The sequence below is a fragment of the Nesoenas mayeri genome (genome assembly GCF_963082525.1).
Source record: "Nesoenas mayeri genome assembly, chromosome: Z".
Lineage (NCBI taxonomy): Eukaryota > Metazoa > Chordata > Aves > Columbiformes > Columbidae > Nesoenas > Nesoenas mayeri.
In genome coordinates, this window is record NC_137542.1 from 5,149,193 (window position 1) to 5,164,097 (window position 14,905).

The 14,905-nt window shown below is 39.0% G+C and overlaps 1 protein-coding gene across 1 annotated transcript in view; it reads right to left on the reverse strand.

Annotated features, from left to right (window-relative positions):
- VCAN (versican) overlaps window positions 1-14,905 on the reverse strand; it is a gene marked incomplete at both ends in the record, with an annotated part of 104,473 nt that overhangs the window by 74,994 nt on the left and 14,574 nt on the right. The window contains 2 exons of the mRNA XM_080362918.1: window positions 5,803-5,930; window positions 6,045-6,219. Coding sequence (XP_080219044.1) covers window positions 5,803-5,930; window positions 6,045-6,219 — 303 coding nt within the window. The remainder of the gene's footprint in view (window positions 1-5,802; window positions 5,931-6,044; window positions 6,220-14,905) is intronic.

Sequence of the window (14,905 nt, forward strand, 5' to 3'; positions counted from 1 at the left end):
TGAAACACTCTCTAGGGCTGGAAAAATCATAAAGACCAAAGGAGATAGGTTCAACTTTAAAGAAGGCAGTTAGACAAGCTGAAGAACTCTTTTTCCCTTACACGTTAGGACAAGTTAGTAGATTCCCTTTGATACACATCAGTAATGAGTTAATTAAACCCTCCTGAATGTTTTAGGTCTATTCTATGCAAAACCATGGACTGAGCAGGAATCCATTGCCTTTGACAAGGCTGGAAGAGTACACTTTTCTCATAGGCTTGCCCTCCAGCATGAAGAGTAGCACAGCAACTGTGATACAATGCCATGCATAAAACCAACCCAGGTATCATTTCCTTATTGATTTACTCTATTTGGGCTCTGTAACCCTCTTAAGAACACTTGGATCTGTGACAGTGCATTAGCTCATGCAATTCAAGACTGGAGAAGTGTCCAGTATAAGCCAATGCAAAGGCTGTGATCCCATCCCAGGCCCTGATATCAGAAGAAAATACCCTTTACTCCATGTCCCTGTTTTAAAATCTAATCAAATTGTTGTTCCAGAATAAGAATGGACTGTGGAGAATACCTTTAGCTGTGAAAAACATAGAAGAAACTTTTCACCTGAAGCCATATTTTAGACTATGACTTCTTTAATTATTATTCGCCTCACAGGAATTTCCATGATGATAACAAAACTGCACACGACTAAGTGGAAAGTATTTAAAGGACATCTGGTTTTGGTTTTTCTTTTTCTTCCCCGCACTCACTGTAGGGAGGGAAATGGTGCATAGGAGGAAGACTATATAATCTTCCCCACAGCCACCCCAAAATAACTTTCTTAGCATGAGTCCCCATCTGCATATTACATAGGCTCGTTAGACTTATATGGCTTCTTGCTGGCTTTGGCCAGAAGACAATGCTGCATGGAGTATTTTGTGCTTTGGCTGCACACCACAGACTCGCAGCCCCTCACTTCATCAGTGGGGTTTGTAGAGCAGAACTCTCTTTGTCTCCATTTCTGACAGCACAGCACTGTCAAATCAATCACGTACACACTTCTCTGAAGACATATCCCTCCCCACCACCTATGTCCATTCAAGGAAGCGCCACAGAAGGCGCTGGTGCAGATAGCACTTCAGTTGGAGGTGTTGAGGAACCTTAGAATTACATCCAAACCTTTGCAGCTCAATCACTTTAGACTAAACTCTATTAGTAAATAATCTGCTGCAGTCCAAGGTATTCTAAATGTTTTTGTTAGTGCTTAGTACACTGAAATACATGATGAAATATGAGGAATGCAAATTAGTTTGTAATAAGAGACTATGCTCAGTACATATTTAATAATATTTTGACTCCAGACTCTTATTTTCATCACTAAGAGCCTCAGAAATTTTAAATGTTTCCCATGATTATTCTTCTGTGCTTTTTAGCAAAACTCAAAATATTTAACTTATAATTGTGCAGCCTATAATCTATCTGGCTTTCCACAGAACAAGGAAATCGTAAGAGTTAGCCTAGACAACTGGTTTTAATTTAAGATTATAGTTTGTGTTTCAAGAAGAAATTCATGTCTCTGGTTAACTTTGTTATTTCATATGGCCAGAAAGGAAGAAAATTGAAATGGTGTTGCTCCCACAAATTCTCAGTGCAAGTACCCAAATTAGTACTGTAAATTCAATACACATTTATGTGAAAATGTACTGCAAGAATTCCCATCACCATTTATGGCCTTCTGGGGTAGATAACACATTAATAGCGGCAAACAGACTAATAACTGTTCAATGATTTCCATGATTACATTCTCATTATGGCCAGATTTTGATATCATTAATCAAGCATCATCTCATTCCATGAATAGTCATCCCACTGACACAGGCTCTCCAAATAAGGACCTATTCAGGGCACGTAAGTCTAACAGATTTGGCATTGAATCAGAATAGGCTATGCAGATTTGAACTTTCAAATTCACATGAAAAAAATCCTGTTTAAGCAGAGTTCTACAATATACTAAGACCATGAATGCCCTTCATTATCGATGAAGTGTTGAGAGCACTCATTACAAGAGAAAGTTTGCACCTTGCAGAATCCACCTTGGGTGAACAGAGCCATCAGAAATTTGTTGTAACCTTAAATCCTGAACTGTACATCTTCTATCAATGTGTTAAAATACAGGGAACAAAACACAGGATCTAGTTTACTGCAATGTTCACTTTCTGTTTACTTCGGTTGACATTTTATCTAATTGTCTTCTGTGGATGAGTGATTCCAAAGTGCAATCTCAATGGTGTAACTTGAAACAAGATGTACATTTGACATAAACCTTTGTTCTTACAGAAACTGCTTGTGTTATATAGGAAGAGTCACCTTGGCTCCTTAGCCCCGTCTTAAAAAGGAAGTCTGGCTCAGAGGCTCAGGTGTCTGTGAAGGCACCAAAGAATAATTTATCCTGCACTATACCATGATGTGCGATTGTGTATTTCCAGAATGCATCTGTTTGTCTTTATACAAACAGAATAAATGAACTCCTCTGCACGTTAGTATAACATGCCTGTACCTTATATCCATAAAACCATCACTCTTTCTGACTACTGGAAGTTATTTTCTGATTCTAGTTCTTCTGAAAATTTCTGAAAAAAAATAGGGAAAATAAATAAATACATATATAAAGAGTTGGGGGGAAGTATCTGTGGTTATCTATTATAATAATCTGCCACTAAAATTGATCGATGTAATCAGAAAAAAAAAAAAAAAAGATTCTTATGTAGCAAGTTGAAGCTGTACAGCTAATTGGCAATCCTCACTTCCACAGCAGCCACCTCCACACAGCACATACAAGATCCTCCTGCTACATAAACAGCTTCAGGATCAGTTTTCCTATGTGCTCAGTGTTGACTCTGCTTTCTTGAAGTCAATGTCAAAACTGTGAAGGAAATCCTCTTCTCTTCTCAAATTCAGCTTACTACAACAGTATAGTGTTTCTAATAGCAATGACATTATCTATTAACGTAACAAAACATGCAGCTCTCATTCATCAGACTGTTTTGTCTCTTTCAGTGCAAAAAACTGTACAACATGTACCAATCTAAGAGGAAGTAATCTTTCCCTAATTTATAAGGAAAGATACTAGAACATTTTTATAAATGCGTATTTTGAAAATAATTTAGATAAAGTCTAGGTCAAATGCACTTCACGTTTGGGAAAGACAGTGATGGAACTGGCAGGCACCCTTGCCTCCTGCAGAGTTTCATTCTGAATCTGTATCCATCTCTATGAACATGCTGTTGTCACACAACAGGCTTTGGAATGATCTTGGGGAGCTTCAATGAATCCCAGAGGAGAAGTGGTCAATCACAGTCTTCAAGTGAGACCTACAAGCCCTCATAAGGTCTTTAATGCTTGTCTCATGCTATGGAGCTTTTTAAGACAAAGGCTGAAACTGTCCATTCCCACAGGAGACTACTGTGCAAGGAAGAAGGTAAAATGAATATGCTTATTGTTACCTGGGTTGATAGACCAAGTGTCCCCAATACTCAGTGCTACCTTGTATTTCTTAAACGTTGAAGGTTTCATACCCAAGCAGATCACATTACAGAAGTCCAACTGATAGGCCACAAAGACATGCATATTTTTAAACAGATCATCACCCACAATAAGTGGACAAAAACATATAGTTATCCAGAGAGGACACATAGCTCATAAACCTTGGTCAATTAAATTTTGTAACAAAGAAGAATCAGCTAGTGTTTATGAGAAACTGACAGCCTGTGCATGTGCATCTGCACCAAAGAAGACTGCACAGTCGCTGCAACATCTTTGAACCTCATGGCCTGGTTCCAGGTCATTCTGGCTACAGAATAATAGCCTTAGTGAAATACGCTTCAGTTTTGACTTTTTAAAAATTTTATTTTTAAAAGCCCAGTGAGAATATTTGACCCTGAGAAATTGCTGGCTCACATGCATCCAGGATAAGCTTCTCCATATTATTTACACTTTTCTATTCTTAAGAGGGAAAAGAACAAGGTATTGCTCTTCATCCAGGAATGATACAGACTAGTTGAAATTTCTTTTTGTAAACTAGGAAAGACTCAAATTGAATTTGTAAGCCTTGGTTCAGAGATAATTCAGAATTCAATCCCATCAAGTACTGATGGAGCACCAGTCATGAACTCCAGGTGTTCAGTTGTGCTGGTCACTAACAGATATAGGCGGAACACAGGTAAAATTAACTCAATGCTGAGCACTAACAAAATTCAGTCACTTAATTTTCAAAGTTGATATGTTTTTCTTAGTCTTTGCAAGACTTGTGTCACTTTTATTTTATAAATCTCCAAGATGAGAACAACCTGTGGCAGATCCTCAGCTACTAAAGGTAAGAAAAAAATGCTTTCTGCTTTCAATGACTAAAGCCTCTCTAAGTCATCAGCAGTAGAAAACTCTGCATGGTCTAATATGTTTTTTGCTCTGACAGAGAATACAAACACTGAGCACCTTAATTTTGCAATTGCTTGTTACAAATATATGTACATACACAAAGCCAGGCTTGCTCAGAGCCATGGCTGATTTATTGCTCTGCTGACTTCAAGAGCACTAAACTCAATGCATATTAGTCAGGCATCAGCCCAAAAGATATTTAATTAGAAACTATTAGCATATTTTTAGAAAGTAACAGCAAAACTGGCATGGAATAAAAACTTGTCAACACAGAAGAAGTGTGACACACTCAGACCACTGCAGTAAATGGAAAATGTACTTTGGTCCTGATTGCAATGTATTTCTGTATCAGAATGAAGTTCCCATGTGCATAACCAGCACAAAGCCAAAAAAAAATAGGCAACAGGAAAATACATTTCTGCATTTATGTTTTAAGCATACTTATTTAACTAGTCACAGTAACATGTAAGCATAAGAATATCTGGTGTCTGGAATATGTCTATAGGACCACTGAAAGGATATACTTATAATTTCTTTTCTGGAAGTGAATATAAGAAATTATTACAACATCACACGAGTAATATGGAGATTTGTGCATGCTAGAACTGCCCAATCACAGAAAAAATTACCATATTTTTCTTTTTACCATCAAACTCTTTGTTGAATTAAGACTGGTCATAGAGCCTGGCCACGGATCACAAGGTACCATGGGGTTCACAATATGATCCACCTTTTAAAGTCACCATGTGGCAGAATTATAATCACTCTGCTGTATTAGAGCCATTTAATTAGCAGCTTTTGCAAAAATTGTACTACAGAATTACAAAGGATTTTACTAAAGAAGATGCCGATTCCTTACTGGAAAGACTTTTCTTGTTTGTTTCTTTTCATTGCTGAGAAGCCCTTTTTTAAAAAAAGGTATTACTAAACATAAATTGCAATTAAATATCTGTCTAATTTTATGCCATGGCCATGTAAAAAAACCTTAATTGTGTACTTTATGAACTATAATACAGTTAGCACATGTACTATATCTATCTTTATATATATATATATATTTTTATATTTAGCTCCTCAAACATTAAGCGTTTCTTCAAAAATCCTTTTATAACATTCAAAAATAAGATGCTTCAACAGCAGCTTTTGTCAGATCTACTGCACTAACTATAGCAGCTTTAAATCTGACTATCTCTTTGTAGAGTCCACATTTGCCTTTAATTAAGGCCTGCTAGACCACAAAATATAGGTTCACTTCATTCAGCAGTTCTCTTCAGGTTCAAAACAGTCAAGACTTATTTTACACAGAATTTCTTATTTCTTTGACTTTCCACATTAGAGTCTCCAGTCAGTTTTTAAATCTTGCAGTGCAGAATAAATATGGACCTGTCTTACCTTCCATGTGTTCCACATAGCAATATACATCATAAGTTTCATTAGGAAAACGGCGCCCATATGTTCTGACTCCTTTCTTTCCCATTTTATCTCCAAAACAGCCAACTCTTGGATGCCTAATTGGATACCTGAAATGCAGCATGCTCATATTTATTATTACAGCAAGTTAGCATTTTAAATCTGTACAAGCTAAGCATATAAATTTTGTGAAGCTGTGTCAAGAGGTCTTTTAAATGTCTCACCTAACAGTCTGGTCAGACAACCAGCCAGCATCACATTGCTCAAATCCATCTTCATAGGCTGCTTTCAGTTGTTCTGGGCTTGCTATGACAGCACCATTGTCCAGACAAGTCTGCTGAGCTTGTGTAAAATTCAGAGTGTACCTGCTGGTTGCTGCACGATAGTGAAATACAACACCTGAAAAAAAAAACAAACAAAAAAAACCCCCTCACATTAGTGACACATTTTGCATCGTTTCTGCAGCCATCATCACGCTCTGACTTTACCTAGGTATTATTACAATGCTGAGAACAGAGGGGTACAATAAAAACAGTAAAAGGCTAATAGATGTGCTATTATATAAATGATGTCCCCCCCCTCTAGTGGCTGCTACTAGTAATTATAACACCTTATGTTATTAATAGTTGGTAAAATTAAATTCACTGTATACACAGGAAATATTAATTAAGCATATATGCATTTTCACTGTTGTATTACAGAAAATCATGATTTAAAGGAAAAAAAAGAATGCTAAAATACATCAATGATACCCCATAGTTACCCAGACTAGTCCAGTTCCAAGTACTGGTCAACTAATGCCACACCAGGCTAGGTTGCTGATGCCAGCAGTGCTAACCAACATGTTGTCTCCTTGGCCTACATGATGCATCCAATTGTGAGTCAAACTGCATGACCAGACAATGCTAAGCACATCTAGTCTTCAGAAAAAGTGAGCTCAAAAATAAGCTTTTTGAAGCAGACAGCTGCAGTTACCCCACACAGAAGTGTCAACAGTGAATGGGAGATCCCTTGAGTGCTTGAGGCCTGCTAGGTGCAGTGAGACACATGACCAATGGGGACACCAAAAAAATTATGCTTTTGATGCAAATTTGTTAATTGGCGATGGTCCTGATGCCTGTTCCTATGTGCCAAAGCTCACTACAAATATAAAATTCATAAATATATGTCTGTTGGTCAGGTTTTTATAACCATGTTTTCTTGCACACACTACAAATGACACAGACAAAACAAAGCCTGCTTTTGTTTGGAGCCTTTCTGGTTCTGGAAAGAATCTCGACAATTTCAAAGGTTACTTCAGCACATCAGATGTTTGCAGAGGGAGGCCTAGAGTTAAGATGGTTTTAGTTAGGACAGGATCTGTCTAGAAGCCACCTTCTGTTTTCTATATACACATAGTTCCCACTGAATTTGGTAACAGCTGCACATGCACACCTAAAACAAACCATAAAGAGCATCAACTCCAAAGTGGCAGAAAACAGATATTCAAACTCGCAAAATCACTTCCCCCCTGTTGCCAGTGTCTTTTACAGCTTAGCATCAAAAGGACGTCTCCTGATGATCTCTGAAAAATAACATTCAACCTCACTTATTGCACTCTAAAATCTTCAGAAGCATTGCAACACCATAAAACATCCGCTACACAGAATGGCTACAAAGGAAGAAAAATCAACCATAAAATGTTCCTTTTTTCTGATGATTTTATTGGAGTACTTCGTGATGAGGAAATAACACACAGTTTGAGAAAACAGTGGCATTGCAGCAATAATGAATTTAACAACAAGTGTTTGTTATTAGAGCATTGTTGAAAGATGGATGAAGTCCGCTAATTTACAAGCAAATAGAAATATGAGTAACTTAATAAAATGTTGATTCAAGAGGTTCCAACATATTTAGAAATACTTTTGTTCATGCAGACAAATTCCGTAAAATTTTGCCACTTATCAGAAGTCTGGATATGGCCAATAAATAGAAAATACGAATTTTTCTTCTTGTTGTGATTTACTAGGATTTCTAAAATTAAAACAGAATACATTATCTGAAAACTACTCACATGTAGCTTAAACCTCAATTATCAGACACCAACTTTAATCAAAGCTACTGTCAGAGAAACAGGAAACAGAAGAGGCAATGCTGGGAATCCCCGTGGTTCATCACTTAATATGAAGTCACACCAGCTGCAGCCACTAACTGGAAGCTTATGGACCACTAGCGTGGTCTGTAAATGCCATTTCAGAACTACTGATGGAACCCATCATGAACAGTGCTTCTTCCAAGCAAAAAAGTAATTTCAGCTTCAAATTGACCCGTTTGGCAACAGTGACAAGTGAAGAATACACCCTGAAAAATTAGAATTATGTTTCTATTGCTAAATTAAATACTCCAGGTGCCTGCAATTCAGTCATCAAGACTGTTAAATTCTTAGATTAGTTCTCTGCATTGTTTAGACCAGGCACCATAACATCCTTCCAAACAATTTCTGGGCAGAATTCAGGAGTAAGCAGAGACCAGAGACAACTTCCAATGGGCACCTTCATCCTGTGCTGGGGACCAGAGGGCATAACAGCACAGATGGGGGCCACATTACTCCAGACCACCCCAATGCTAAAGCACAGCCTTAAGAATGCTTTTTTATTAATGTGGACTATCTGCACCAGCAGAGATTGACAGGGAATGTCAGAGAAATAGCTTGACAAACTCCTGTATCCCTCCACTTTATCTGTTATAGGGCAACTTCCATTGCCTGGTTTGGGCAAATTTACATAGCATTTATACTGTCTTACAATGTGCAAAAGGTTATATATGTATATATAATATATCTATATCGACATGTATAAATGTGTGTGTGTGTGCATGCATATTTTGGCTTTGTGTACCCTAAACATCACAGTCTTTACCACATGTCAAACACAGAGCGCTACCTCACAACATAAAGGAGCTAGACAACAGTGACTAATCACACCTGGAATTTAAAAGCTTAAAATAATAAAAATATGATTTAAGATCTTTTTATGTAGCTGAGGAATGCATCAAAATATTTAATATATTCAGAATTTAGTAACGTTGGTTGATACTGTGAGCTAGTTACCTAGGTATAAATATACCTAGCTAAGTAAAAATAAACCTCATTATATTCAGTGGTACAGTAGTAAATAAAAATGTGAGTTCAAGTGACCTGCTTGTATTCTGGGTTTAGAAATAAGAAACTGACAAGTTTTACAGAACTCATAACAGAAGCAGATAAAACATTTACCCTGAGTCATAAGTATGAACTATGCACAAGCTGGGCATCTGACATTACTGCATGTTATTGTTGAATGTATACAAACATTTTAAACCTTTTTTTTTTTTTTTGGTAGCATTGGTGTTTCTGTAGTATAAAATATTTGACACTGACTCCATAACTCAGGGTCAGATCAGAAATGCCCAAGTATGTGAAACAGTTTGTTCATTTGATTTGTTGTTTTAGTCTTAATTAAAAGTTATTTTATGTGGATTTAGGGTAATTGTCTCTTCCCCACCCCCTGCAAAGATTGCTTAACTGATGCTATATCCCTTCATCTGGGCACAAACACGCTGCTTCTCAGTACAACCACAAAAAGATTCATTAACTTAGCAGGACACGGCAACATATTTCTCCGAACTTGTTTTTTAAAGCTTCCTACTGCTTAGATATATGAGTGCATTTTCCCCAAACAGCTATCTTGCCTCTCATCCCTTCTATGTTGGAAGCAACCACTGCCCTTCCCAGCTGGCACATGCTCAGGATCCCTGTGATACCTGAATAAGGCAGGACTAAAGAGTTAATATTAACACCAATTTAAAGTAGCTTTTGCTGAGAAGAGCCTTTGGTCATTTGTAAATCCTGGAAAGGAACTTGGAGAATGCTTTGTTCTTCTCACTCTGATCCAAAAGGTAAACTTCACCTATTCTTAGAGTTGAAGGCTCTTCCATTTCCAGTGAGGAGCTAATGGACATAAAAGAGCCTCCAAGATGAATGGGGAGCAGGACATCGGTATGTATAAGCCTGTGCAACAGCTGCAATAATTAGAAGACCCCCTGGGGCTAAGAAGATTAAAGTGCAGGACTTTCATTGTTTCAGTTAGACAGAGAGAGAGGGGCAAAGCCCATTGTCCAAGTTTTTGCACTTTAAAACATTTGTAAAGGTTTTTTTTTTTCCCTTTGTCTATTTCCTCTCTGAAAGAAAAAGCAAGAAAGGAGTTGTCCTAGGAACAAAAAAAGCAACTAGAAAACAGACTACAGCAGTATAATGTTGTCACTGAACATCTGGCAAACAAAGTCAGTGTAATTACAGGAAGGAGCAGCAGTGTCTGCAAGAAAGAGCACTCACAGGAAAGTAATTTGTAGCATCCAAAATTCACTTCTGTCTGAGCAAGAAAGAATGTCTTCTAATCTTTTATCTGTCTTAGACCAGAAAACAAAAACAGTAGGCATTTCGCGTTTAACAAACTAAGACGTGCACAGGTAAGAGCCTGGTTCTGCAATTTCACACTTTTTGGTTGCAACTTTGCCTTATTATTTGCTAGGTATCGTGCAGCAAAACCTTGTGGAACTGCAAGGGAAGGGCTCCTAATACAGATAATAAATAGCAGTTCCCTTTCACTAGTGAGCTCACACGGCTGCAACATGCAGTTTTGGAGTCACATGAAGCCCAAGTTTCAGAAGTTGCCTCACACAGCAAAGAATATCTAAAGAGAAAAGACTATGATGGTGGTGGTGGTTATTCTGTTAATTTTTATGTTCAAACCTTAGCCACTGTGGTGTAGACCCTTGAAATAACCCGCAATCCACTGCCAAAGCTACCAAACAGTTTGGTGATCCTCCTAGCCTTTAGTGCAGAAGACCATTTACATCACAAACACACAACAAAACAGAGGTTACAGGACCGAGCACTGTATGAAAGGAAGGAATAGGGCAGCATTTTCAGTTTCCTGCATGAATAATTCATTTGCATTCCCCATTCGAGGTTTTGCACCCATCTCCCGATTCCAAGTTAGGCTTTGGCAACCTGGGAAGAACAGGCTCACCTTGTATGAGCAGGACCTCCTTTGCTCAGGCAAGTTCTCACCATGGGGAGAGAAAGCGCATTTCAGCCCCTCTGCTCTATCAGCCCCACTGCCTCCTGCTCTACCCGGACAGGGGCTTCTTCACTAACTCACACGTTGCTTCTCCCTGGGACTTGAACATAAGACCTATGGGGAGAGGCTGAGGGAGCTGGGGTTGTTTAGTCTGGAGAAGAGGAGGCTCAGAGGTGACCTCAGCACTCTCTATAACTACCTGAAGGGCAGTTCTAGCCAGGTGGGGATTGGTCTCTTCTCCCAGGCAGTCAGCAATAGGACAAGGGGGCATGGGCTTCAACTCTGCCAGGGGAAATTTAGGCTGGATATTAGAAAGAAATTCTTTACAGAGAGAGTGGTCAGGCATTGGAATGGCTGCCCAGGGAGGTGGTGGACCCACCATCCCTGGAGGTTTTTAAACTCAGATTGGACATAGCACTTAGTGCCATGATCTAGTAAACAGACTAGAGTTGGACCAAGGGTTGGACTCAATGATCTCTGAGGTCTTTTCCAGCCCAGTCGATTCTGTGATTCTGTGTGGTTCTATATCCACAAAGCAACACAGTTGTGTAGGTGTACGCAACCTCCTCTGACCAAGTTGATCCAGATAAGCAAAGTGATTGATGCTCAGCTTTATCTGTATTTTCCACAAGGGGAGGATTTCTTTACGTCTCTATTAATTTCTGAGTACACAGAGGTATCAATTGCCCCACTCCATTTATTCTGCACTTACTAGGTCGCACAAGAGTTCGTGGAGGTCAAGACACTGTTATTTAAATTAAAATTAATAAAAAAAAGAAAATACGCAGCCTCTCAGAAATGTCCTCGTACTGGGGAGTGACCAACATCCTAACACCAGTCTAGCCATTAGTACTGGCTTCTGCTCTTCCATAGAATCATTTTGGTTAGAAAAGACCTTTAAGATCATTGAGTCCAACCGTCAGCCTAACACTGTAAAGTCCGCCCTCCTGCATGTGAAGGTGTGTCTGGGATCAAAGCTCTCCCACCAAACGTCCTACATCCAGCCTGATAAAGGAACTCCATCATCCTGCCCATCGGGGGCCATGTTCGCAGTCCCTATGTGATGGACACGGCAGCTTGATCAGAACATTTGCTCCCCTGTTCCTGTCATGCATTGCGTGTAGACCCTGGGTCCTTCTCACTGAGGAACAGATTTCCCTCTCTCATCCTTTGATGGCTGCTACCCATTGTGCTCTTTCGTTCCCAGCTACAGAAGTCAGAGATTCCTTGGGATCCATGATGCGGGAGAGTAAAATACAAGCTTAAAAATGCAGCAGCCCATGTTAATTTAGTTAGAAAGGAAGCACGGAAGTTCAACATCAAGAGGCGGTAGGGTTTTGAGACTGATAAGTCTGAAAGATTAAATAAAAGCATCTCTTCAAATGCTATACTTAAGAGATAATGAAGGGGAGTTCTGGCTGTAGAGAGAATAAATCAATTACGTTGTCAACACACAATCTCCCAGGGCTAACAGCACAATTGAGTGGCAGCATTCCCACATTGGAAACGACTCCCATTTGTTATCATTATAATGCCTGCAAGAAAGATTTTGCATAAAAATGAAAATGTGAATTACCATCCTCTCTGCTTCTCTAATTGCTACTTCTTTAAGCCCAGGATTTTCTTCACTGGCTTTTTAAAAACAAAACAAAGTAAAACTAAAAAGACTAAAAAAGTCTCCCAGACTTGCAGCAGATTTAAACCGAAGCTACCAAAATGAGACCCATGAAAACACTGGTCTCCAAAACATCAAGACAAGGATAAAGTGCTGTCACTGTTGGTAAAAAACATTCTCCAGCAAGATATTTAAAAAGAGCAACAATACTAGAAGCATCTGATTTGTAGTGGTTGGTTCCGATTTTTTCTTCTTGATTGCACATGGTCATACATGTTATTTTTTATGGCCCAATATGATAGCACCACACAAAATAAGAATTTCATTAAATATTCAGTTGTGTTCCAGAATGAAGAGTACTGTTACATTGCATTCTAAGGTCAGCTTTTTACAAGGTGTCTCAAAGCTCTTTCATACAATGGACTTTGTTATAACTATAGAGAAAACATAAATATGGACATAGAGAGGTACAGCAATACTTTTATACAATCCTTTCTGCGATTCAACTCACGGAAGTTTGTTTTGCCTAAAGGTTAGAAGTCTAGTCTAAACCAGTCATCTAAATCTCTGTATTTGCTGATCAGGGATATGGACTGCCAGAGACCTCACCTTGCCCAAGTGTCTAATCAGAGAGGACCTGAAGTTAGCACAAGCCTGCCTGTTTAGCTTAGACTAGGCACACAAGCTTCAATCATCAATGGTGAAATAAATCCCTGACTCCAGGCTTCCTGATTTCAGACCTGGCGTCCAAGTCAAGGTTGTGGAACTGCATTCAGTGAACTATTAGCAGGCAAGAGAACACTTGGGGATGATCTTCAGAAGGCATTACCTGCTGGTCATCAACCTCCACTTTGTTCCCAAATGTCTCTACTGGGATACAACAAAAACCCACCAGCACCTAAAATCAACTTAAAGTGGGAAGGAAGTGGCAGCTCAGTGTTAACTGCTGAGAAAGGAAAAATATCTCTAAGTATCTGAAAGCTCCTGAGACCTGACATTTTCAGACAACAGTGGCAAGGGAACAACTGAAAATGAAGACAAAATAACATTAAGCATTCAAAAACTGTGAGGCCAAGGACTCCTAACATGAGACAGTTTGACTTATGGGTTTAATAACATCACAAGGGTCAGAAGAAAAGCTCAAAACATGGTAGGAAGATGAAATTACAAGAGCCAGAAAAGGAAGAGTAAAGAGAAAATTTTAGGGGGACATACAGAGAGGGCAGAAAAGAGAACACATGGAAGGAAAAATGAATATTAGTGATGTGCTCTATGTATTTCTCTTGTAAAAGAAATTGAAGCATGTAACACTGCAATACTGTTAGATCAGTTTTGAACACAAAATATCACTGTCTGAGCGATCTATGTAATTAGAGCAGCAGCCAGTGTGTAAGGAAAGCATTTCCCACAATTAGTAACAGGAAAGGAGGTATCTAGTGTGACAGAACTGCGCACTAGCCTGCAGACCTGCCGGCGCTGTGCTGTCCCCCACCCCAAGGACAGCTCTGTGGTTGTGATTAACGAGCTGAACAGGCATCTGGCTGCCCCAAAACTTCCTGTGTGGGCTAAAATTAAGTGTTTCAGTCCTCTCTTTTTACACTTTCACCAGCAGTAAAATTAAAATAGTAACATATAGCGTACAGTTCAACCTAACCCCTCTGATCTTAGCGATGACATATATGATAACCTATGTGAATGGGTGCTCCCAATTGATTTCAGGATTAATAAGGGCATGTAGCACAGCACGTAACATGGTTAATTGCAATACCAAAGGAACTAGATCAAGTGACCCAGTGTGTCCTTCTAGTTCTTACAGTGCTATGACTTTCCCAGGTCAGATCCCCAGGACTGCACACAGTCACATCACACCATTTAGAAACATGAATGTGACCACCCTTATACCCCAGGTGAAAACAAGCAGGTCAGACTTAGCTTTAATCTGAGCAGTTAAAACAGAGTATGGATCAAATTATTTCACCTCTATCACAAGCTTATGATGCACACACAGTTAAGAACTGCTCAGCAGATACAAAGTATCATGTTAAGTCACAGTGTTTTGGTGATGCCTCTGAGCTTCCAGCAAACAGGACATAAGCAGCTATTGATACCCAAGTATTGGGCATAGGTTGTGCCTATAACCAAAGCAAAGGAAAAGCACAGAATCATGGCAATCTCCTAGGCCCTGCCGTTCTTTAGAAAGACTTTTACCCGTCAAAATAGGATACAGTAGAGAAAAAGGCAACATGAGTGATCAGACATGCATATCTTCCTCGTGATTAATGACTAACTTAACCAGCTGTGGTTAACTGGTGGCTGAACTGGTATTCCAGTTGTGGATATTAAAAATTTACATACATTTAAAAAAAAAATA